Genomic DNA, 23867 nt, shown 5'->3' on the forward strand with positions numbered 1-23867 from the left:
CAAGACTGATTCGTTCTGATCATTATTAAACAACACTTACAGTGGTTCTGGTAGTGAGGAGAGCATAGTTTTCTACATTAGTTTTATACCTGCAAAGAAAATGCACTAAGGTATGAATGTCAAAATTAATTTGTTCTCCAAATAAAAATAGTAAAGCAGTGAGACTCTATGACCCCCTTAGAGAGCAGCATTAGAATTACATCACAAAGCAATATCATGTTATGACAATATTCTGGAGGTCCCAAAGATATTTCAGGAAGCCAGGGAATAGCTGTGTGAAAGCATAAGAATACAGTCTACAAACCATGGATCAAATTCAAAGTCAGTAAACTTACTCTGGATTTACACTGGTGTAAATGAGGGCCAAATTTGGCACTATATTTGTATATGACAAACTAGAATTACTCACACTCCAATGGTACGTTACCACTTCTTAGGTGTATTCTGTCAGCTGTTTAACAGCATATAGCAACACTATACAACTGTTTAGGACAGGAAGTGAAGAATATAGTAGTCAAGTGAAACTGCAGTGGAAATTTATGTAAGCGTAGTAAGTACCTAGATTAGACTTAGGCCAAGACATCTAATCAGGGATGACAGCCCTACATTGTTAAAAGTGCCATAAAATCGTGAATAACCATTAGAATTTCAGCTTTACATTTAACATAAAAGTTGGCACCTACGGCAGAACAGTGCAGCCTAACACAATGCTGGGCATTGGTTCAGTAGACTCAGAGGGAAACTGCCACCTATTAAACCATCTGGAAACTTCCTGCAGTTCTGTAGGTTTCTGGGTGGTCTCCAATATATGTAACGACAGGCCTACCATTACTTAGCCTCACAGCCTCCAGGAGGTAGAGCAATCATGGCTTAATTAGGGTATGTTTACACTAAAAACTTGGGTTGATGTATATTAGGTAATTACTGAGATGGTGCATGTCCACACTATGCTCCTTGGGTTGGTGGTGCACGTCCTCATCAGGCGCGCTTCCACTGACCTAAGAGGGGCAGGATGGGGAACTGAGAACCAGGTGTCTCAGCTCCACTGGCAGTTCCCCTGCCAGGAGCCGGGCTGCCCCACTGGCTCCCGGCGGGCTGCACCCTGCCTCGCCACCTTGTTCCCTACAGGGAGTGGAGGGAAGCTGCCCGGGGCTTCTTGCCTCCCCTTTCCCCGCCAGGAGTGGCGGGGGGGTTGGGGGGGGGAGAGAGAGAAGCTGCCCCAGGCTTCTTGCCCCCAGGGTGTGGGGTCCAGCTACCCCAGCTTCTCAGCCTCACCCTGCCAGGAGCCAGGCAGCCTTCTCAATTTGACTCCAATAGAGAGTTGTGAAATTGACAAGACAGCCAATGTTCCCAGTCAGGAGCGGGAAAGCCACCCGGGGCTTCTCACCTCCCTGTTCCCAGCTGGGAACAGGATCTGCCGCCTGGGCTTGTTGCCCCATAGCTGGGAGTGGGGTCCAGCCGCCTGGGCTTGTTGCCCCAGCTTCCAGCGGGGGGCTGAGTGGGGGAGTGGTGAGAGCTGGGGGCCTGGGCTTCTGGCCCCAGCTCTCAGCTGAGAGCAGGGTCCAGCCGCTGGGTTTCTCTCCCCGGCTCCCAGTTGGTAGTGGAGTCTAGCTGCCTGCAGCTCCCAGCCGGGAGCGGGGTCCATTCTCGCCCCGATCCCAGCCAGGAGTGGGGTTCAGCTGCCCAGCTCTCCAGGGGAGGGGTGGTGTGACAGATTTCTGTTACCAATCTGCCCGAGGCATCAGGTGATCAGGGTGAAGCCACGGGATCTTTTGGGGAGGAGATGACGGAACCCATCAAGCATCTAAATTTTAAAGCTTTATTAATAAAATAACAGCAGAGAGTGCTGGGAACACTCCCACGTCACTTGGGGGAAGAAAGAAAGAGCTAGCGCCCCAAGCCCTAACCCACTTTCATACTCACACACGCACTACCCAAGACTGGCCAGGCCTGGGTGTAACGTCAGAAGAAGGGGATGGGGGGGGGAAAGGATGGATGAGAGTGCTGTCCTGGGCCCAGGCCTGCTGTTGCTCTCCAAATTGCTCCAGCTCTCAGGAGGGTTTTAAGTTCTGGCTCCTCGGGGCAGGGAGGGGTGCTCCGTTCGTGGACCTCTGCTACTGGTGCCCTCTGTGTCAGTACAAACCAGCTTTCTGTGGTTTCTTTAGCTTTTCCAAAACATCCCGGCTCCCAGGATGCAAGGTTCGGCCCCTCCGCTTGTCGTCTCGTTTGTGTTTTCAATCTCCGTAGCCCTGGACTTTGTTTTCTTCTTCACTGGCCTTGCTGTCTTGCAGGTCTGTACAGTTGGAGTTTTCTTTCTCATGGCTGCTCAGGCAAATTCAAGCCCCCATCTTTCTCGGCTGTCAGCCAAGTCTTGGCTGTGAGCAGTGTCCTTGGGTGGCTAGGGCCAGCGTCTTACCTTCCGACTGAGCTAGCTAAAATGTTGAGTTAACCCGTTCTTTGCTCTCTTCTTTTTTTCCCCCCTGCCCAAGCCTCTCGTACCTGCAAAGGAAACTTTCACTCCCCACTCACACACCTTTGACCCTCCCCAAAATGCTTTGCGATGCTTGCAACAGCGTTAGCAATATACAATGCTGATCTGCCTTCCCAGGGGACTCCCTGAGGGAGGGGGCCTTCGGGTGTGACAGTGGGCAGGTGGGCTCTAGCTGCCAGGCTTTCTTGTCAATTTCACAGCTGTGAAATTGACAAAAGAGCTAACAGCCGATCTAAGTAATGCAGTGTCTATATAGACACTGCACCAGCCTAACTATACCGACATAAGCCCTATACCTCTCACGGAGGTGGAGTTATTATATCAGTGTAGTAGGGCACTTACATCAGTGGGACACGGTTACCATGTAGCCACTAATATAATTAGGTCAATGTAAGCTGCCTTATGTGTCAACCTGTGTAGTGTAGACCAGGCCTAAGTAGAGGGGTCCTAAAACTTTTTCATACTGTGGACAACAGTGTGTCTTATGGATTCCTTCCCCTCCTATCTGTGATTACATGGGTCACCTCACCTGTTATTCACAATCACACAGCATCCCTGTATCAACGGCAGCAGTTGCTTATATGGAAAAGTGATTTAAGGAAAGTATTTCTGTATTTTCAGCTGTCTTTAATGCAAAATGTGTTTAATCTTTTTTGAGAAAACATAATCAGGCTTCCCACTTTGGCTATTCATTTCATTTCCCCTTTATATATATATATAATCTTAACTTTAACCAAGGAGATTATATATATATATATATATATAATCTCCTTGGTTAAAGTTAAGATTCTGTCCTAGGTATTTGTAGTAAAAGTCAGGAACATGTCGCAAGCAATAAACAAAAGTTCACAGAAGCCCATGACTCGTCCCTAACTTTTACTAAAAATACTCGGGGAGGTGGGGAGGGGGAAGGGACACAGAGCGCTGCCGGGCTTGCAGCTGCTCCAGTCCCACTGCTGCTCTTGAGACAGGGGATGACCACTGCTGCTCCAGCTTCAGAGAGGCTGACCCAGCTCTGGCTGCTACTTCTGTGGGCTGTGGACCACTGCTCTGGCGGCAGGCCGACTGCCAGCTATTCTGGTAGCCCTGGGGCTGGCTGCTGGCCAGCTATTCTTGGGGCCACTGCTCTGGAAGCCTTGGGGCTGATCACCAGCCAGCTGTTGCAGCGGCCGCTGCTCTGTGGCTGGCTACCAGTCAGTTGTTCCAGTGGCTGCTGCTCCAGCAGCCCTGGGACTGAGAGCTGCTCCAGCCCTGCCCCAGAAGAAGTCACGGACATCCTGCAAAGTCCCAGAATCTATGACAGAATCGTACCCTTATTCATGGTCCTTAGTAGAGGCAGCTAGACTTTCCTATTTCCAGGGACTTTTATAGACCCTAAGGATCTTTGCAAGACAGAGCCCAGAGACCTCTAGAAGCAGCGGACAACAAGAAGAGAAGACCATGTGATCAGACAGCTCTTTGCTTGATGACAGCAAGTGCATGTGTATGCGAGCAGAGGAAATCACACCCCTAGCTCAGTGTAGGAGAGTAGAGTGCTACACTATGCCTGTCTCAGCTGCTTGGCATGGGTCAGCACGCGTTGGCAGCTGTCACCCCGTGGGCTGCGTGGCTGGGGCCGGGGCGTGTGGGCAGCTGTCACCCCATGGCTCCTCCCCCACTCAGATTGGGGGGTGGGGACACGACGACGAGCTGGGGACCCTGACAGGTGCAGCCCTCTCCGGTCACACATCTCATTCTGTTCCCATCCATTTTCCTGCCTCCCACCTCCATGTGCCGCAGCATCCACACAGCCACAACAGCAGCGCCAGGCCTCGAGCGCCCCATAGCAGTTCCGGAGCTCGCGCCATGGGCCCGCCTAATAACGGCCCCAATAAACCGCCGCCCATACGATCACGTGACACAGGACCCGCGGCGGGGCTCAACAGAAACGGCCTGGCACCTCCGCCCCGCGCCTCTGGAAGCCGCGTCCCCTCTAGCACACAGGGTCCCGCCTTCTGGTTCAGCCCCAGGCAGCAACAAGGCTTGTTCCGCCGCTTTCACAGGTGCGGCCCACAGGGACTACTCGTCCCATCAAGCATCGCGCAAATTCCGTGCGGCGCACTGCGGGGAACGGTCGTGCTGCATGCCGGGAAGTGTAGTTCCTGCCGTGAGGAGTCTACGCAGATAAGAGGGCGGGGCTCCACGCCGGGCAAGGAGGGGGAGTCAGGGGTCGCCAGTGGATGCGGCGGCCGCAGTTGCGGTATTTCCCGGCGTGGAGGAGGCGGGGTCAGGGGAGGAGGCGGCGTTGAGCGCGTCCCTGTGCCGCCTCATGTGTACCCTGCCCGGGGAGCAGGAAAGGAGCCTCCGGCGGCGGCAACCATGTCTGAGAATGGCGCCTCTGCTCCCCCCGTCCCCAACGGCGAGTGCGCCCCGCGGCCGCCCGGCAACAAGGTGACCGTGGTGCTGGGGGCCCAGTGGGGCGACGAGGGCAAGGGCAAGCTGGTGGATCTGCTGGCGCAGGACGCGGACATCGTCTGCAGGTGCCAGGTGAGGAACGGCGCCGGGCTCACCTGGGGGGCGGAAAGGCGGCCTGGCGCGGCGCCGCCGCCTCCTCCTCTTGCCATCCAAGATGTCACCTTGAGCCCGGGTCCCCCTCGCCGCCGCCGAGAGGGGCTGGGGCTGCCCCGCACTCGGTCCTGCCCCCGGGGGCCGCTCCCCAGCATCCCGCGCTCCTTGGCGGCCCGCTCCCTGCCTCGTGTGTCCCGCCCGCTTGCTAGCTCTCCCGCCGGCCCTTGTACTTCCCTAGCGCCGGGTTACCCGCCTCTGCCCTATTGTTAGCGCGGGCCCCCGGCTTTCCTCATGCACCGGAAGCGGCACACATGCTAGTCTGAGCCCCGGCAACGCCTCCAGCCTAAATTCAGGGAAGCGAGCAGGCGGGCAGTTCCTGGGTGCTGCGCGCTCCGGGCCCCGCTGTGTGCGCTCGGGGTTCCGCAGCGCAGCCCTCGCTTCATCCATCACTGCTGCTTCCTCATTTGCTGGGCGGGAGTCTGAGGCAGCACACCCCTGCTGGCCAGGCCAGGATCATCTCCGGACGAGAAAGGCTTTACAATTCTAATTCTCCCTTTGTGCACTATTTGCTTAGGGGGAGGAGGAAGGTGCCTTCTTAGTAGCACAAGGTTGATGGGCAGGGTGTCCAGGAGAGAGGAACATGCTTGGAATCTGTTTTCACGCTAACACGGCTGCCCCCTGATACTTGTTTTCACGCTGTAACCCTTTGCTATTTTTTGCATATAAGGTGCTTGAAGATGAAAAGTTTGGAATATTTCCAAGAGCAACTTCACTGAGAGTGGAATGATAATTGGTTAATTGCAATGCAATTAACATCTAGAATTCTCATCATACCTCCCTGCAGGCCTAAATTTAGTATGAACACGTTCTACTCCATTTGTTCCTAGACCAGGTATTGGAAATTAGGAGCCAGACAATGTGTGGGTTAGTATGTATTCTCTCTGATCTGCTGATAATCAGCTTGAAACAGGTTCATTCTGTAAATCAATTACAGATGCCCTTGAAAGTTGACAGTTTCCATGATATTGCCATTACAGGATGCTATTTTGTCTATTTTTTCCTCCCATACGAGCAAAAGGAAAACTGGTAGTGAAAGGGGAAAGAATAAGATTGACAGCATCTTGCATACAGTCAACTGCCTCAACTAAAACTGGAAAGAAAAAGCTGAGAATTTCTCAAATCTTTCAGTTATAGCAGTTCTGTCTATAGAATTTTAGACACAAAAAAACACCACCACTTTTAGGTTAAGATGACTTACCTTAAAAAAAAGGTTTTGAGTAGGTTAGGGCCAACGTTCAGTCTTTGCATATGTTTTATATGACAGACAGTGTTTGAATAGCAGTGTTGTCAAGCTTATTTTGGTAAATGAAAATATCTTTTGATGTTGCAAACGCTGCAACATTGTCCTAATTGCTGAGAACCATGGTGAAAACTGATCAACCTGTTATTGTCCAAACAAAACTTATCACATATGCTAATTAGAATTTCAAAACTTGTAGTACAAGTTATCCTTGAGGTTTTTTTTGTTTCTCTTAGAAGTTTGTGTATTCCTTCAAGTGAGCTGGCAATGGACAGGTTAGGGGTGGGAAGGAAAAGGAAGTTATCCTTCAGTCTTATTTTTTGCTGACCATCTGTTAGCAAAATCAATAGGAATGTAAAAAATGGTTTTGGCAACCCCCAGGAGGGTGGAGGTATGACATTCTTTTAAAGCCAATTCCATTAAATAAAGTAAGATACTTTTGCCTACAACAAATTTACATTTGTCACCTCTGGCTGACATCAGCTATTCAGTTTCCATGTCCACCTTTATACCCCATCCACATTAGGAATTAAACTTTTAGTACCATTTATTTTAGGCTTCATCTACACAGGACTGTAAACTTAACACAGCTGTTAAAACTTAACCACCTCTAACTTGGGTATAGCAAGCCATTTTCTAACACTATGTAGGTTGGTATAAGCCATGGTCTAGGCCAGTGGTCTTCACTTTTTTGATCACACACCCCTATCAGTAAAAAAATGTTGAGCACGCATCCCCGCCATGCTGGCCCTACCATTTTTTGCAACCCCAAGCAAAAAACAAAAAAACAACTCACTCCTGCTCTGGCAGCGCTCCTCCTGCCGTGCCCACTGAAGGATCCTCTTGCACACCCCACTTTGGAGACCTCTGGTCTAGGCATGTGTGGCCCTCCCTCACTGTCAGTCTGTGAGAGAGGCCACACCCCTGGAATAACAGTGTAAAATAAGGGAAGTTAACAGTCTCAGGGCTCAATCCCTCTGGCAGGGTAGAGCAGTGCGTGGTCCAGGGACCGAAGCCTTTGGGCAGGACACAAACACCAAACAGTCTAAAGCCCAACCCCCAGGCAGGGTAGACCCAGATATAGTCTGGGAACCCAGGCCCTCAGACAGGGCAGGGTACCAAGCACAGTCTAAGGCCCCAAACCTAAGGCAGAGCAGAGTGGTGAATAATCCAGGGACCCTGGCCCACAAGCCAGGTGAGGTACCAACAGTCTAGAGCTTCAGACTGGGGCAAACATCCAACACACTGTAGGGGGGCTGAGGCCAGGACAAGCACCCAACAGTCTAGGATCCTAGCTCACCAGACAGACTCCCGGAGGCCTCCTGGCCAAAGGTGGGGAGGCTGCCACACCACAGGCCCACCTGACTCTACAGGCCCACCTGACTCCACCATATCCCAGCCCAGGGTCCTAACAGTGGCAGAGTGTCTGCCACTGGGTCAGCAGGGATCCAGCTGCAGCACACTAAACCAGACTCAGGCAGCAAGCCAGCCAGAGTGTAGTCAGCTGTCCCTGGGCCACTACCCTCAGGGTGCACACCTGGATCTCTGGGTTGTCCTCCATCACCCCTGGGTACCCTGCAAGCAATAATCCCAGTCACTCCTCAGCATCAGCCACATCTAGTAGTTCAGACAAGTCTTCAGGACAGCAGAAGACTTCAGCAGGTTCTAGCTCCAATAGAAGCATCTGCCTCTTGCAGTGGTTTTTCCCTAAGTGAGCTATAGAACCCATCTTTTATACTTCCTGTTCCTGTCCCGCCCATCTGCTTCCAGCATGGTGGGTGTGGCTTTCTTGATTCCGCCCACTAGGGGGCATGTGACCCTCCCTTGCTGTCAATCTCTGAGGGAGGACACGCCTCTTTTCTACAAATGATATATTGCATAAAATATTAAACTGTTTATAAACCATTGTCTAGAGCAGTGGTTCTTAACCTTTACTGCAGCCTGCACCCCTTTGGTTCTCAAAATATGTTCTCGCACCCCTTATCAAAAATCATTGAAGTAGGTCAGTTCTTTAAACCTAGATATATCATAACTCTATATCTGCGCATGCGTCAAGAAATACCCCACAACTTTGTGGTACACTGTATTTTGTAGTGAGATAATTTCACTACAATTAGCTTAAAAACTTGAAAATACATTTTTTGTTTGTATATGACAGTAATCATTAAAAAATGTATAATGTTAATAAATACATAGGTTTGATTAAACAAAGTAGTTGTACTTACGTGCCTGTGCTTAATTTGTGTTTTCGATGATTTACCTTCTAAAAAAATCTAGCATGTCTCACACCCCCAGAAAGGGCATCTCGCACCCCTAGGGGGTACATGCACCCCAGGATAAGAACCACTGGTATAGAGGGTTTGTAAAGCTGCTATGACTGATCGAAAGTGGCCAAGTAAACCATGTATTATTATTTGTATAGCAGTAGTGCCTAGGATCTCCGGTCATTGACTTTAAGGCCAGAAGGGTCTGTTGGGATCATCTAGTCTGACCTCCTGCTGTATTAAGCAGTGTACAAACAGAACAAAAAGGTGGTCCAAAGAGTTCATAATCTAATATAAAGTAGCATAAAATCAGGTCTCTTAATATGGCTTAATTCTTACAGAGGACCCATTGACAAGACATTGCAAAAACTATAGGTCAGAACCTAATGAGCTTTTGATGCTTTGTGGTATGTCCACCATGTGTCCCAGGTGCTCTGCAATGATATGTATACCAATTGGTTATGCCATTTGGGATGAGATCTTTAGCTCAGATACAGTTGAAATAGAACAGTTTTACTACGGTAGTTTCTAAACAGTATGACAGGAAAGAAGCAATAATATAGCTACACCAATTCAGCCTATCCTCTATACTGGGGTATCTCAACCTGTGGCTTGGGACCCAAAATTGAGTCGCCAGAATGTTCCCCAGTTGGGAGTGGGGCCAAACCTGAGTGCCACTGGAACCCCAGTGGTTGAAACATCCAGAGCTGAGAGCCAAGCCCAGCCAGCCCCACAGTGCAGGAGCTGCAGGAGCCACCACTGTGGGGTGACTGGCCTGGCCTGCTAGGTAACTACTGCTGCATGCAGTATACTGGAACTGTATTTCAGCCTTCATTGGAAAAATTATATAGCTCCATAAAAGTGACTGCATGCTCATATACCTTCTTTTCTTTTTCTCATTGTAAAATATTTGATGTGACCAAAGTAATAACTTTGTAAATGTATCAGAGGCACCTGACCTTTATGGCTTCACTAGCAGAGGTATCTGCCCAAGAAACTTATTTAGCCTATTCAGATTATTGTGATATCTAGGTCATAAATCAAATCTGATACCTCATTGCAAATTAAGGAAAACATCTTTCTAGTTACATGGCATGATATTCCTCTTGGAGGTGTTCAACTCGTACATTCTGAATGTACGAAGCATATAAGGTTGTAAATACAAATCTGTGGTTGAAATCTGAAGCAGCAACTTTTTTATGTTGATCTGCCAATCTATAACTAAATAATATAATAAATACAAATAGTATATTACAGAGAGAATTACACCTTAATCTATCAGTCTTACCAGATGTCATCACCTAACTTTCTTCAGAGACAACAAAACAGGTTGACAAAGGAGAACACAGTTATGATTCAAAATTCAGGTATGAGTGAACTTTGCAAAAGAGCTCCTCCTCCATCCTTGGATTTTAAGTTTTCTCTCATGCCAGTAATTCTCATTTCCCTTCCTTTTTAAAGTTATGTATATCTTTGCATGAAAAAAAAAGTACCATGGAAACTTGTCTTTAAATTGTTGTTGCACCTTAATTTTAGACAAATCAGGAAATTGTGTATACAGGAGACTCTTAAACGACTTCATGGTTTTTCTAAACTTCACTGAACACTAGTTTTGAGTGTTCACATGATAAAGAGCTATTACGTTTGATATTGGAACCTCTGCAGTTACCTCCTGATTTGAACATCTATTGGGAATCTTGAAATATTTTGAGAAGGATTAAATTTGTTTTTAAAATAGATTCATGTATGATTCCCAAGCTACCATAAGATAAAGACCTTCTATTCCTTCATCTAAATGTACAATAACATTTATGAGAATTGTCTAAAATTTCTATTTTAGTACACCTCTACCCAGGTATAACGTGACCCGATATAACATGAATTCGGATATAATGCAGTAAAGCAGGGCTCCAGGGGGGCAGCGCTGTGCATTCTGGCAGATCAAAGCAAGTTTGCTATAACGTAGTTTCACCTATAACACAGTAAGATTTTTTGGCTCTCAAGGACCGCTTTATATCGGGATAGAGGTGTATACTTTATGGCATTATCGTTAATCAGTGATTGCTTTAGAAATTCCTATTTCCATTTTAATGTTCTGAATTTTTTCATTAGAACCTAGATTTTAGTCAATATATAGGGAGAATAAAAATATTTTAATACTATATTTAATACTAATATGGCTAATACTGAACCATGGAGTGTGGCAACAGTAAAAGCAAACAAGTGATGTAAGGAAAAAAAAAGAAGTAAGACTTATGTTCTAGCCTTAAAATGGCTGAATTGGGGCAGTCTAAAGAGGCTTTAAATGCTGAAAAGGACAAGGCATACAGAGAGTGACTTTAGGTTTGTAGCTTATTTTAATAAACTTGCCCTCCAAAAGTAAATTACAACAGAAGATTGTAACTTCTCCTTACGTTCCAGATTTGATTTGCTTAATCACCAAAGAGTTCTTTACCAAAAAAAAAAAAAGTATATTTAGGTGTTACTTTCATCGCTGGAAACTTTTAGAACACAGCATAAGAAAATAGCTTTATGGATTTTATTGCATTCTCTCTGACTACTAATAAGCTCAAAAATTATCTTTTATACAGTGCACCAAGTTTTACAGAAGGAAGGCTAGTCTTTTTACTTTTCCTTTTTTTAAAAAAAAAACAAAACAAAAACTCAAGTATCCTTAAAGAACATATTAGCAAACACATTCTAAAAGTTCTAGCATAGACAAAGCAATTTGTACTTCAGCGTGTGCTAGCTGGTCAAATTGGAAATGAGGAAACCTAGATTTCAACTTGACAAGCTAGTATGTGCTCAAGGCTGCTTGTCTTGTCTAGCCTACACTAGGATGTTAGAATGTGCTAGCTAGCATGTTCTTCTGATGACACGCCTTTAAATTCTAGTAAGGCAGTTAGCCTGGGCTAAATGTGACCTCTCTTCCCTAACATAGGCATAAATTAACACCTTTCACTTTCATTTTATCTGGTTGAGGTCCACTTCTTTTTGTAATCTAGATAATCTCTTAAGTGAAATATTTATTTCCAAGAAAAGAGGAGACTACAAAGTACTTGACTGAGCAGGATGGAGTGACTAGTCGGCTATTGGGCTAGAACTGAAACACTTTCTTGATAGGTTGAACACCTATCAAACACTTCCATCAAAAAGTCAGTGGCTATAAAGGAGAAACTGGGGGGTAGATTGCTATGCCTTTCAAATTTGCACATGGAGTTTCACAGTTGATTTGAATAATAATAGTAATTGCTGTATCTGTGTCCCATTCCAGTGACATCTAATACATTGCCACTATATATTCTCACAGACCTTGTGTACAGTAGTCCTGTCCCCTAAAACTTTCTACCATTGCTATCACCATTGATGTGTTCTCTATGGTAGCAATATTGAGAGCACTAGTATAGACAAGGGTTCAGAGTTTTAACCTTGTGCTCCTTCGTTTTGTTCAGAGTAGGTTTGGATGTCACGGTGGTTAAAATGTGGGCACTTTCTCCACACTAAACTAGCATTGGGTCATTTTGGAAATAGTATGATTTGTTTTATATTGTGTGGGGTGTTTTTGTTTTTATTCTTTGCGTATATTATATGTTTTGCATTTTTGGTGAGTTCTTTTCTTGCCATTGACTCTTGAGCAGGTTAGAAGACGATCATCTTGTCCGGCATACATAATTGAACAGCTTAACTACCGTACTAGAGCTGACTATCTGCCAGGGTAGTATCCAGCCATAACTTTTGTTTGGCTTGTCATGAGAAGACAAAAAGCCACATGTGCATTTGGCTGTGGTGATGTTTATTGTAAACATGGGAACAAGGACACTCGTCCAGATCCTAGCTGGTGGTGGTCATACCTTTTAAAAGTAGGACTACTGATATCCCTTCATCCTAGCTGGTGTAACGGCAAATGGCACCTTGGGCACTTCTTATAGCACTGTCTTTGTAATCTTATTAAACTATTCACCTTTACAGTAACTTGAGAGAGTAGATACACCAGTTTGATTAAATTGCATGTTTAAAGAGACATTTCCTTTTTATCACTTTCTTTAAATTAGCTGCCTTTTAATTTGAATGAATGTTTCACTGTTTTTCTAGTATGGGGCAAAGTAAATAGCAGTCCTTAAAAGGATCCTCTTTTCCAAGCCATAATCCCATTTTTTTTTTTTAAGGGATACTTTTAGATTAAAGCATAAACTGATTTTTTTTTAAACTGTATAAAATTATTTTTATAATTTTTTTCCAACTGAAATACTTTTTTAAAACAAATTTCACTGCACATGACACACCAAACACTGTATTGCAGCATATGTGAAGTTGAATAAACTAGGGCTGTGAAAAAAAATTAAACCCCGAAACAAACAAAACTCCCTCACCTCAGTGGGGGCTTTATCAGATTTTTTTCACTCATTGAACCTCCATAACACTGATTCATAGAAATGTAGTATGGGAAGGGACCTTGAGGTCCTCTTGCCCACTTCCCCCTCCTTCCTGTCCCCCAGGGCAGGGTTAAGGTACCTCCTAGATTATCTCTGATAGATTTTTGTCTAATTTATTAAAAAAACTGGAATCCTGATGATAACCTCCCCAGGAACCTGTTCAAGTGCTTAACTATCATTAGAAAGATTTTTGTAAGATCCAACCTTAATCTCCCTTGCTGCAAGTTAAGCCAGGTATGAATTGACCTACCCCCATAGATGTGGATAATAATTGATCAGTCGTCTTTATAACAATCTTTTAAATATTAGAAGACTGTTTATAATATCCCACCTCAGGCTTCTCTTCTCTAAACTAAACATGCCCAATACTTTCAACCTTTCCTCACAGGTCAGGTTTTCTAAACCTTTTATCATTTTTGTTGCTCGCCTCTGGGCACTCTCCAATTTGTTCACATCTTTCTTAAAGTGTGGTGCCCAGAGTACTCCAGCTGAGGCCTCACCAGTGCTGAGTAGAGTGGAACAACTATCTCCCAGCTCCCACGATTACTTATGACAGTCCTGTTTAAAACAGAATGACATTTGCCTTTTTCTCAATAGCATCACATTGACATGTATTCACTTTATGATCCACCATAACCCCCATATCCTTTTCTGTAGTTCTGCTGCCTAGCCAATTATTTCACATTTTTGTATTTGTGCATTTTTTTTCCCCTTCCTAAGTGAGTATTTACATGAACATAAGAGTTTTTTTTCATAATAGAAAAATTAAGCTGTAATTTCAGTCTGTGAATGAAAACTTTACTCTGGAAAGGTAAAAAGTAAAAGATGAAAACTGGATTTTATTTTATTTTGAAAACAATAAGACATTTATAAATCTTTCTAGTACTTGGGGGCAGGGGAATTGATGGACTCATGGATTGAAGACAGCAGCATTGGTAGTGGGTGGAATAAACTGTCACTGGAAGTTGAAAAGAGGGAGGAAGTAAAGGGAGCTGTAAGCTGTTATGGGGGTTGGTTTGCTAAAATTTCTGGAAGGTTGGCAGGGCATCAGATGTAGTTTCTTCTGGCTAGCTCATCTTATTTTTCACACTTCAAAGTTGCATTTATTGGAGTCGCCTTCTGTCTTTTAATAAAATGAAAGACACTGATGGATTCTGCAAATGGGTGAATACTTTTTAGTAGCTACCAAACATTGTGTGAATTTATCTAGTTCAGTATGCTCAGTGTTGGAGAAAGTGATAGACGAGCAATTGAATAGACTGAAATAATGAAAACAATTCTTTATCTTGTTAACTAATAAGGACATGCACTCATCTTAAGTGCAGAAAACAATTTCTCTTAGATTCTTTAAGATCAGATGTGCTGTTAAGTGAAACTATTTAAGTTGAACAGAACATTTAGGCTGGATCCTGTATTGAGACACTTTCAGTGGCATCAAAACATAGCTACAAGTCCATTTTCCAAACCTCCAGCAACAATTTAACATCAAATTAATTTAGATGCTGTCTTAGGGAGCTCCCTCACCCCCAAATGGTGAAGATCAACCTGATTATTGGGTGAAAACAAATGGAAACTGACTTAAATATGAACTGCAATCTTCTTTTATTGCAAGGGTGCCCAATCTATGGCCTGCAGGCTGTACGCGCCTCCCTCCCCCCCCCAACCCCCTCGAGCATTTCATAAGGCCCATGGGGCCTGTGTCAACACAATATACTAACAGCTGATTCATTAGCGTTTTGTTGTCATGTTTACATAATTGTGTAAATAGGTTATTTCTATGAACAGTATTGTCTGTCTAAATACATACAAAACAAGCTGAACTTAAACTATAAATTAAGGTGACTTTAAATCTTTTAAACATATGTAGAATCTGTTTGGCTCACACAAGGTTGTGCTTAGGTTTTTGTGGCCCTCTTGTGTAATAAGGTTGGGCACCATTGTTTTATACTAATACTGAAGGCAATAATGTATCATGAAATGAAGAAATTTAAAGAAATAATTTCATCCTCTGGGCAGATTTCAGTTGGAATGGCCTCTTCAGTATGCTGACAAAGGAGATATAAAGGAAAAAGATGAATCGGGAGGTAAAAGAATCAACACTGACATTAATGTTAGATGTCTAGTAGTCCATGAGAAATGACCCAATAATGGCTACAAGCAAATACAAGGGGAAATGAATTCCCATTTAATACAGTTCTGTTTCCTTTTAGACATAGTATGTCCAAATTCCTTTGTGTCCAAAGAAAAGCGTAACATCTTTCATTGACTTCATTTGATAGTGAAGGTGCTCAGCATATTGTAGGTCAGAGTGGAGGCCTCGAAACAACTGCTATAATTACTTTTATCTTGATTGTGAAGAAGAGAGAACATTAACCTGTACTTCTTAAAACAGAGATGGAATGTTGGACTTCATTGGAATCTTTCTGCTGGTAAATCTTCAACCTGCCATTTCAACTCTTGGGGTCTAGAAGTATCCTCTGTTAAATAAGGAAATGTATGGTATTTCCATCCATATATTATGACTTCTTTGTTATTTTAGTCTCTCATCATCTGGCAAACGATACCAGACATCTTATTTCTAATCCTGTTGTTTTTTTTAAATAAATATTAAGAAAAAATTAATCCCTACTAATTTAGCTTCATATCCTGGGTTTTAATGCACTAGTACACAAGTCACTATCACTAAAATATGTTTATGGGATGGAAGTGTTTTTGGGTAAAGTTGATTTAGCATGAAATTATGTCCTCAGCTGTCATTAGCTTATAAAATGCAAAGATGTATGCAAGAGTTACTTCAAGTTGATTGGGTGATCTTAACTGGGCTTTAGCGTATGCAGATGTTTTGGTTGGGAGTTGAAAAGTTGAGCTTTAACTTTAAATTTCAAGGCTAACTGGTAAATTATGATCCTAAGTTTTTTTGTTTTTGTTTTATTGCAGTGAAATATTCTTTCAACCACATGAGGACTAATGCATTGGCCTGAGGGCTGCATCACTGACACACCCCCTCACTGCCCCCGGCCCTGCCCCCACTCCACCCCTTCCATGAGGCCCCGCCCCTGCCCCATCTCTTCTCCACCTCCTCCCCTGAGTGCGTGGCTCCCTGCTCCTCCCCCCTGGAAAGTGCTAAGTGCCACCAACAGTAATGCATCTCACTCAAAGGACAAAACACGCACGTAGTTAGATTTACTTCTGTTAAAGCCGCCCCCACTGCACTGGGCTGCACCACCACTCCACTCCTGCTCTGCCTCTTCTGGGGTGGCAGGTTTGTAGAAATTTTGGTGGTGCCCAGAACCTCCACCCCCCACCTGCCTAAGGCTCTGGGAGAGAGTTTGGGTGGGGGAGGGGGCCTGGGGTGCAGGCTCTGGGATGGAGTTTGGGTGCAGGCTCCGGGCTGGGCAGGGGGGCGGGGTGCAGGCTCTGGGATGGAGTTTGGGGATAGGAGGGGGTGCAGGGGTGAGGGCTGTGGGCCTGGGGATGACCGGCTTGGGGCATTGGAGAGGCTCAGAACTAGAGCAGAAGGGAAGGGGAAGGGCAGTCTGCCCTGGTTATAGTGGAGGGGGGCACTAGGACCCTGCAGCAGCAGGTGATGCCGGAAGCCAGCAGAGCGGAGTGGAGTCAGCATGAGCTGCAGGCTCAGGGCGGTGAGGGGGCAGCAAGTGAGTCTGGGGGACACTCTGGGGAGACGCGTGGGGGTGGCAGGCGGGGCCGGGGGAGAGACCCGGCCCCAAACATTGGGGAGCAGAGAGCTTAGCTGCCACATAAAATAACTCGGGGGGGGGCAGAGGGGGCGCTGGGCCCCACGGGCCGCATGTTTGAGACCCCTGATTTAATGCTCTGTGATGTGCTACATGGGTTTGTGTGTTGCAACACAGCTTCTCAAAGTCTAGCATCATGGTAGAAATTGCACATCTAATCTCTGATGTGACATCAACAGTAGATCAATATCAAGACTCAGTGGACACAAGTGTGCTGAATTCAGCTTCACACAAATATTTGCTTGCAAATGGCACCATCAGTTTCAAGGTATGTGTTGAGAATTCAGGATATTAATTGTTGACCGTGAACCAGAACTCTGAGAGACAGAATATTGGGCATATGTTCCTTGCAAGAATCAATCTCAGGAACTTTCGATAAGCTGTTCAATTTCAGCTGCTGGCAAATCCATGACATCAGGTTTGCTTTGAAAGGGGTTTCACACCCAGTCATACTTTGTCATGTCAAAGTTGGAGAAAAAGGATGCAAATTGTTGTTCTAGGTGGCTGAGATGCTCAGCCATCACCTGTGTGGGAGGCTGAATAATTCCTTTATCTGCCAGGAACTTGTAAGGCTGCAGGAAGGATTCATCGTTTCTCTGCAATAGATTATACTTTCAGAAAACAATTTTCTTCATGAATTCTGTGATTTGATCACTCAGCTGAAGTATATGTGTGTCCTTTCCTTGCGGACCTGTATTCAGTTCATTCACTTTCCCAAATATGTCTGACATAGACAAGAAGGCACATCTTTGTTTGGTCATATAGAAAATTAATTAATTCACTCTTTTTGCAGTCCATTGCATAGGCACTCAGCTCCTCAGTTCAAAAAATTGTCGCAGTACTTTTCCTCTTGAGTCAACAAGCTTCAGTATGGAACAAGAAGACGACATGATCAACACCGCCCTTCCCCCCAATCTTCTGTTTTGCAAATAGATCTGCCTGAAAAAACTGAGTCTTGATGTAGTTCACAATAGACAAGACCTGCTGACCTAGCTCTGGACTCTGATCTTTACATGACAGTTATTCTCTCTGAATCATGCAGAGCATCCACATAGCAGACAGTGCAACTTTCTTTACCAAGGCATTTGGACCTGCTTGTGGCCTACCATAGATGGAGCTCCCATCTATGCAAAAGCCCACTGTGTGATCATGTGGGATATTTTTGTCTTGCATGTAGCACATCGAACATTCCTTGTGATGTCTCACGTTCAGGAAGAGGGAGACAGAACAGATTATCTTTGGGAACTGCATCCTCCCATGTGTATTTCACAAAACCCAAGAAATATGCATCATGACCCTCAATGGTCACATCAGCTTGAAAAGCAAAAAGCACCTTTTTTTTTTTTTTTTTCTTCCCCCTCCCCCAGATGCTCCACCAGTGTTTTTCTGATCTGCTCCAATTGTCTCCATCCTTCACTGTGTTGATGGAGAATGGTACAGCTTTGTTTGTTTGCCTTGTTTTCCCTTATGTTATCTTCACCATATCAATTGCAAGTGGCAAAATCAAAGACTCTCCAATTTGGTGAGGCTTCTTGGCCTATGCAGTACAGTAACTCAGCTCAAATGAGGCCTTTTGAGTGTGGTCAGATGGTTATGGCTCTTCTTTCTGGCGCTGGAAAATGACCTTGTTTTTTCTCTTTTCCTTGTGAAAAGTTTCCAAGAGCTTATTAGTCTTCATGCTTTCGCTAGATAACTGTATGTGCCATAGCAAGCATTTTAGCCTTTCTTCATTCTTGACAAAAACACCAGTGAAGCCATACTCAAAGAAAGCCTCAGCATATTTGTGAGTATGTTTCTTGCACTCTTGTTTTTCATTCATAACTGCATTGCTAGCCTCACTGCTGGAGGTTGAAGCAGATACACTGCATAAAAATGAGTTCATTGTGCCTCTTATTACAGATTCACTAAGCAAATAAGGCTGGGACTTAGGAACACCCTGTCTGGTTATATTAGGGCAGCACAGAGACAATGACTCACAATAATTCTTTATCGAATGCCAAAAAAGAAGATGCAGGCCCCGCCTTAAGGAGCTTACAAGCCATTGCAGATTCCCATCTCAGAAAAGGCTAGCACAAGCTCCTACGAGCTCAAGCAGAAAGGATGTTCTGATAAGGCTGCTGCCCATAGATAAATCTTCTGGATTCAAGTTTCTTAGCTGGATGCTTGCACAACCGGATGGTGCAAATGGCAAAATGGCATTTGCACTGCCACCTCTGCACAGACAATGTGTCCAGATCTGCTCCACAAATGCTACACCAGGAAGCCATCATTTTGCTAAATGGCAGCCTCCACAAAATGTGACCTCTCACACATGGTACCTGTGTCTAGGTCACACCATGCCAGGAGGCCTCCATTTTGATATACAAAATGGTGGCCTCTGCACAGCATGACCTCAAACACACCAGATGCGTGAGGTCACGCTGTGCAGAGGCTTCCATTTTGTAGATCAAAATGGAGGCCTCCTGGCACGGTGTCTATGGAGACGATCCAGACCCATTCGGGGAGAAACTGTGTTGTCTCGCGGGCCAAATCTGGCCTGTTGGACCCATGAGCCAATTTTTTTTAATATGTGGAAACTATATGCAGTAAAAGCTGTGTTATACAGCCCTATAGCTCTATAAACCAGCATTTCTGATTTTCATAGAAAGTCCGGTTTATAGTCCGGTTGGCACGGGGCTCACAGGCTCCTTACCTGATTCAGTGTGGCTCCCCGGAATCAGCGACATGTCCCTGCTACTCCTAGGCGGAGGAACTGCCACAAGGGGTTTGGAGTGCGGGAGGGGGGTGTGGGGATGGAAGGGGATGCGGGGTGCAGGTTCTGGGAGAGAGTTTGGGTGCCAGAGGGGGATCAGGGCAGGAGGTTGGGGGGTAGGAGGGGAGCTCGGGATGCTGGATCTGGGGGGTGTTCACCTCATGCAGCTCCCCACAAACGGTGATTTGTCCCTGCTGTTCCTAGGCCGAGGTGCGGCTAGGTGGCTCTGCGTGCTGCCTCTGCCCGCAGGCGCCACCTCCACAGCTCCCATTGGCCAACTCCACCCCCAGCCCTGCACCCCCTCCTGCATCCAAACTCCCTCCCTTCTAGTTAACCAGATTTTTTTCAGTTACTGGCACCCCCTCATTTCCCCAACTTGCCGGATTAAAAAAGCTTTTACTGTATGCTGAAATCTCTGGCTTTGTAAAGAAGCTGCCCCAAGCATCTTTTGTAAGGATAGAAAAAAGTTTCTCACTTGGTTTAGACCAGTGTTTGATAGTGTTTTTCCAAAGTGTTTCTACACCTAATACACAGCTAGATTTAAGATAGCGCCATAAAGTGAAGTCATCACCAAATTTACTTTTATTAAAAAAACAAACCACTTTAACAAAAAAACACTACTTTAACAATCATTAATGAATTTCAAATTTGTACAACTCTTCAAGTACAGCAAAATCTAAAGAAGGTTTTGTACAACTGCTTGGTTCTACTTTCCCAGCGAAGCGTAAGAAACCATCTGACTCCTGTGCTGTTGCTAATGTCTTAGGCATTTCTTGTTTCTACATTCAAAGGAAGTTTTATAATGGCCCAATGAAATTAAGGGGAAAAAAGATCAGACTTTTATAGTAGAAATTCAATGACCTCTCCGTCAGATAGGCAGCTATGACCGCTATGATTTTTAAGAACACCTGTAGGGCAGAAGACAGGTCAAAGGGTAGGACCCAGTACTGGTAATGATTGTGATTTAATGTGATACGAAGAAATCTTTTTGTGAGATGGATAAAATACAACATGGAAGTAGGCATTTTTGAGGTTGAGGATCACAAACCAGTCCTCAGATTCCAGGGAGGGGATTATAGCTGCTAGACACGTCATCCTGAATTTCAGATGTCTGACATGCCTGTTCTGTCTAAGATCCAGCATTGGCCTCCAATCCCTGTTTTTCTTGAGTATAAGAAAATATGTTGAGTTGAAACTTTTCCCTGGTGTGGAAGTGGAACTGTTTCTGTGGCCACTAGACTTAGGAGCAATAAGATACCCTGTGTCAGCAAATAATCGTGAGATAAGTTCCTGAAGAGAGACAGGGAAGGGTGATGGGAGGGTAGGATGGAGGTAAATCGGATAGATAATGTAATGTAGATGGCCTCCAATACTCATCTGTCCAATGTTACAGCCTCCCATGGAATAAAGAGAGGGGCCCAAACCAAAGAAAGGGAGTTGTGTAATACAGCTGAAAAACCCTGCTTATTGGGTGTTTTGGATTCTTGACCAAACCATCAGAACTGAAATTTGGACAATATTAATGGCTGGGATGATGCCATCAAGGTAGTTGCATGCTTCTTTTTAGAAAATCTCAACCTTTTAGCCAGTGGTTCCGGTGGTCTACAGAAGATGGAAAATTGAGCAGGATGGGATCTTTGCATACATTGAGATCAGCTAAATTTTCTTATTTGCAGGTGTGTGTATCCCTAAAGAACTGAATGTTGCCCTATAGTCCTTTTAGGATATGAAGTGAGTCTTCTGTGGAGCCTATGAAGAGCTTGTGGCCATCAAAAGGCACATCTGCCACACTCACTTGTACGCTTCACAGAAAACAAAACAACTGTGTAGCCAGGAAGTTCAACTCATTACTGTGGAGGAAACAGTCCTGGTTGCAGTGTCTGCTGCATGAAGCAAAATCTGCAGGGATGTCTTTGCCAAGAGCTGACTTTAAAATGGTGCTAAACTGTTCTCAGTGTTCCTGTGGCTAATGGTCAATAAAAGCATTAAACTTCTTATAGTTCAGGTAGTTTTATTTTGACATCAGCGCCTGGTAATTAGCTATCCTGAACTGTAATGTTGCTGAAGAGTAGCTTTTACAACCAGAAAGGTCCAGATGTTTCTGCCCCTCAATATATGGGGTGGCTTTTTTGGTATGTGCCCTGCCCGTTTCACTGAGTGTATTCTTGAACAGAGCATTTAGTGTCGGATGAAGAAACAAAAATTTAAAATTCTGGGTTTGGACGTAATATTGTTTATTGGCCCACTTGCATGGGGATGGAGGAGGCATTGCTGGAGTTTGCCAGGTGGTCTTGGCTGGCTCAAGAAGGGCTTCATTAATTGACAGTGCCACCTGTATTGAAGCAGAAGTGTGCAGTATGTCCAGGAGCTTGTGATGGGATTCCTTGATTTCTTCCAGAGGAATTTGCAGGGTATCAGCAACCTGCTTCATCAGGTGCTGGATTGCTGAATGTCCTCAACTACTGGTGGTGGTATTACTGCCTTGTCAAGTGGTGCTGTAAGATAAGTACTTTTTTCCCTTAATATTTTTGTAACATTCATTCTGAATTTCAGAAAATAGCTAAAGCCGCAGTTACATACTCAATTTGTTTGTATTAATAGTTCTAGAATTATTGATTTAAAAACATATTTCAGGCAAGAAAGTCAGTGAAGTAATCTCTCAAGCCTGTGAATAATGAGGATGAAGGCCAGCCACTTGGCACAGTTTGATTAAACATTGAAATAATTTGTGTTCAAAATAATTTACCATTCATGCCATATTAGGAACAATTTCCAGTCAATCTGAATAAATTGAAAAATTAGACCATTCTTTCAGACTTTGGACAATCTTTCATAAGTAACACTCACTCTCAAAAGCTGCTATTTTAATCATTTCACTGTACCATTCCTGTGTTTTGTGAAAAATAGCTCCTTCCAACACTGAGGAATCAGATCTTGGCCAATAGGAGCTGCTAGTCTAAATTGTTGTACCTTAGGGTTTGCTAATAAAAAATAAGTTGGCTGATAAAATTTGCAACATGACCATTCTATTAATTCTGGAGGGCATGAACGTTTCAAAGTTTTCTGCTCAAAGGGTGTTCCTGTAGCCTGTTTATCAAATAGCCCCCAGATGTTCAACACCTCCAACCTGCACAGCTATCTCTTATACCCCCTCTGCATTCTGTAAATAATTCTGTACACATTTGCCATGTAGTATATTTTTCAGAAGAAGTTCTGGGACTGTCTGTAGTAGATAAAGTAAAATTTCTACAACTGAGATATATTGGACAAGTTCGCGCTGTACGTGCTCAGAGTGGGGAGCTAGTCTAAAATCCTTATCACTATAATGCTATTTTAGCAAGAAGACCATAAAATGGGGAAAAGACTAGTTCTTCCAAAAACTTTGGATCTGCTTTTGAGGAATTTTCTGTTAGAACAGCATGATTCTGATATTGATGTTTCATAAGGAACCACTTAAAGGGGGAAATTTCTAGAAACTGAATACCACTAACTAAACTGATAGAGACCATGGTATTCATAATAAGTATACTTTCTGGCAATATTTTTGTGTTAATTTGTCTAAATATTGGTATGCCTCTTATCAGATGTTCATGTACTTAACTGCTCTACTTGTTGAATAACTTGGATATTTCAGGATTATCAGCTAGTGATCAGGGATCATACTATGTTTCATGTAGCTATCTAAGCACACTGCAGTTGTTGAGTTGAAATAACATTTTTTATCTTCAGTATTGACCATCCCGCAACTACAATCTCTGGTTAAAGTATTGTAGATGGAGTAACTAATAATTAAGGCTTATTGACTAGTGATTACATTATGCCCATGCTTTGTGTAAAATGGAATTCCATCAACATTTTAATGACTTTAAGAATGTTCTAAAAGAGTACTATGATTTGATAGCTTAAGATATCACCTTTAGGGTTAAAAAAAAAAATCACTGCAGTGTCTTAATAGTTATTTAAATATTGTTTGCCCATTAAATTCTTCAGAGCACATCACAACATTAAATCCATGTATCAAATCATATTGCCAACTGTCATAAATGATATCCAGTAGTCCACCCCAATATGAAGAAACTTGATGGATATAGTGGGAGAATTGTTTTTAATTGAGCTGTGTGTGTGTGTTTTTTATGTATACATAATGTGTATATATTTAGAGCTTGGGTAGCCAGGGCTTGAGAAATCCACTTGCAGGATGATTAGAAAACTTTCTTGGATGGCTGCCATCTTTTTCAGCATATAAGCTTTTAATAACAGTTCTAGCATTTATGGCTGCAAAAGTAATTTATCAACAGAGGTTAAAGTGATACGTGCTCTTCCAA

At 44.1% G+C, this 23867-nt stretch overlaps 2 protein-coding genes across 2 annotated transcripts in view; one reads left to right on the top strand and one right to left on the bottom strand.

The window, feature by feature from the left end:
• Nucleotides 1-4375, bottom strand: part of CATSPERE (catsper channel auxiliary subunit epsilon) — a 68182-nt gene extending 63807 nt beyond the window's left edge. Inside the window, exons 1-2 of the mRNA XM_034764996.1 lie at nucleotides 4256-4375; nucleotides 41-89 (exon numbers count right to left, since the gene is read on the bottom strand). Coding sequence (XP_034620887.1) covers nucleotides 41-89; nucleotides 4256-4338 — 132 coding nt within the window. The 5' untranslated portion in view covers nucleotides 4339-4375. The remainder of the gene's footprint in view (nucleotides 1-40; nucleotides 90-4255) is intronic.
• The window catches only part of ADSS2 (adenylosuccinate synthase 2), a 55390-nt gene continuing 35844 nt past the window's right edge, over nucleotides 4322-23867 (top strand). Inside the window, exon 1 of the mRNA XM_034764998.1 lies at nucleotides 4322-5017. Within this exon, the coding sequence (XP_034620889.1) occupies nucleotides 4337-5017 (681 nt within the window). The 5' untranslated portion in view covers nucleotides 4322-4336. The remainder of the gene's footprint in view (nucleotides 5018-23867) is intronic.

The sequence above is a fragment of the Trachemys scripta genome, chromosome 3 (assembly GCF_013100865.1).
Source record: "Trachemys scripta elegans isolate TJP31775 chromosome 3, CAS_Tse_1.0, whole genome shotgun sequence".
NCBI classification, from domain to species: Eukaryota; Metazoa; Chordata; order Testudines; family Emydidae; genus Trachemys; species Trachemys scripta.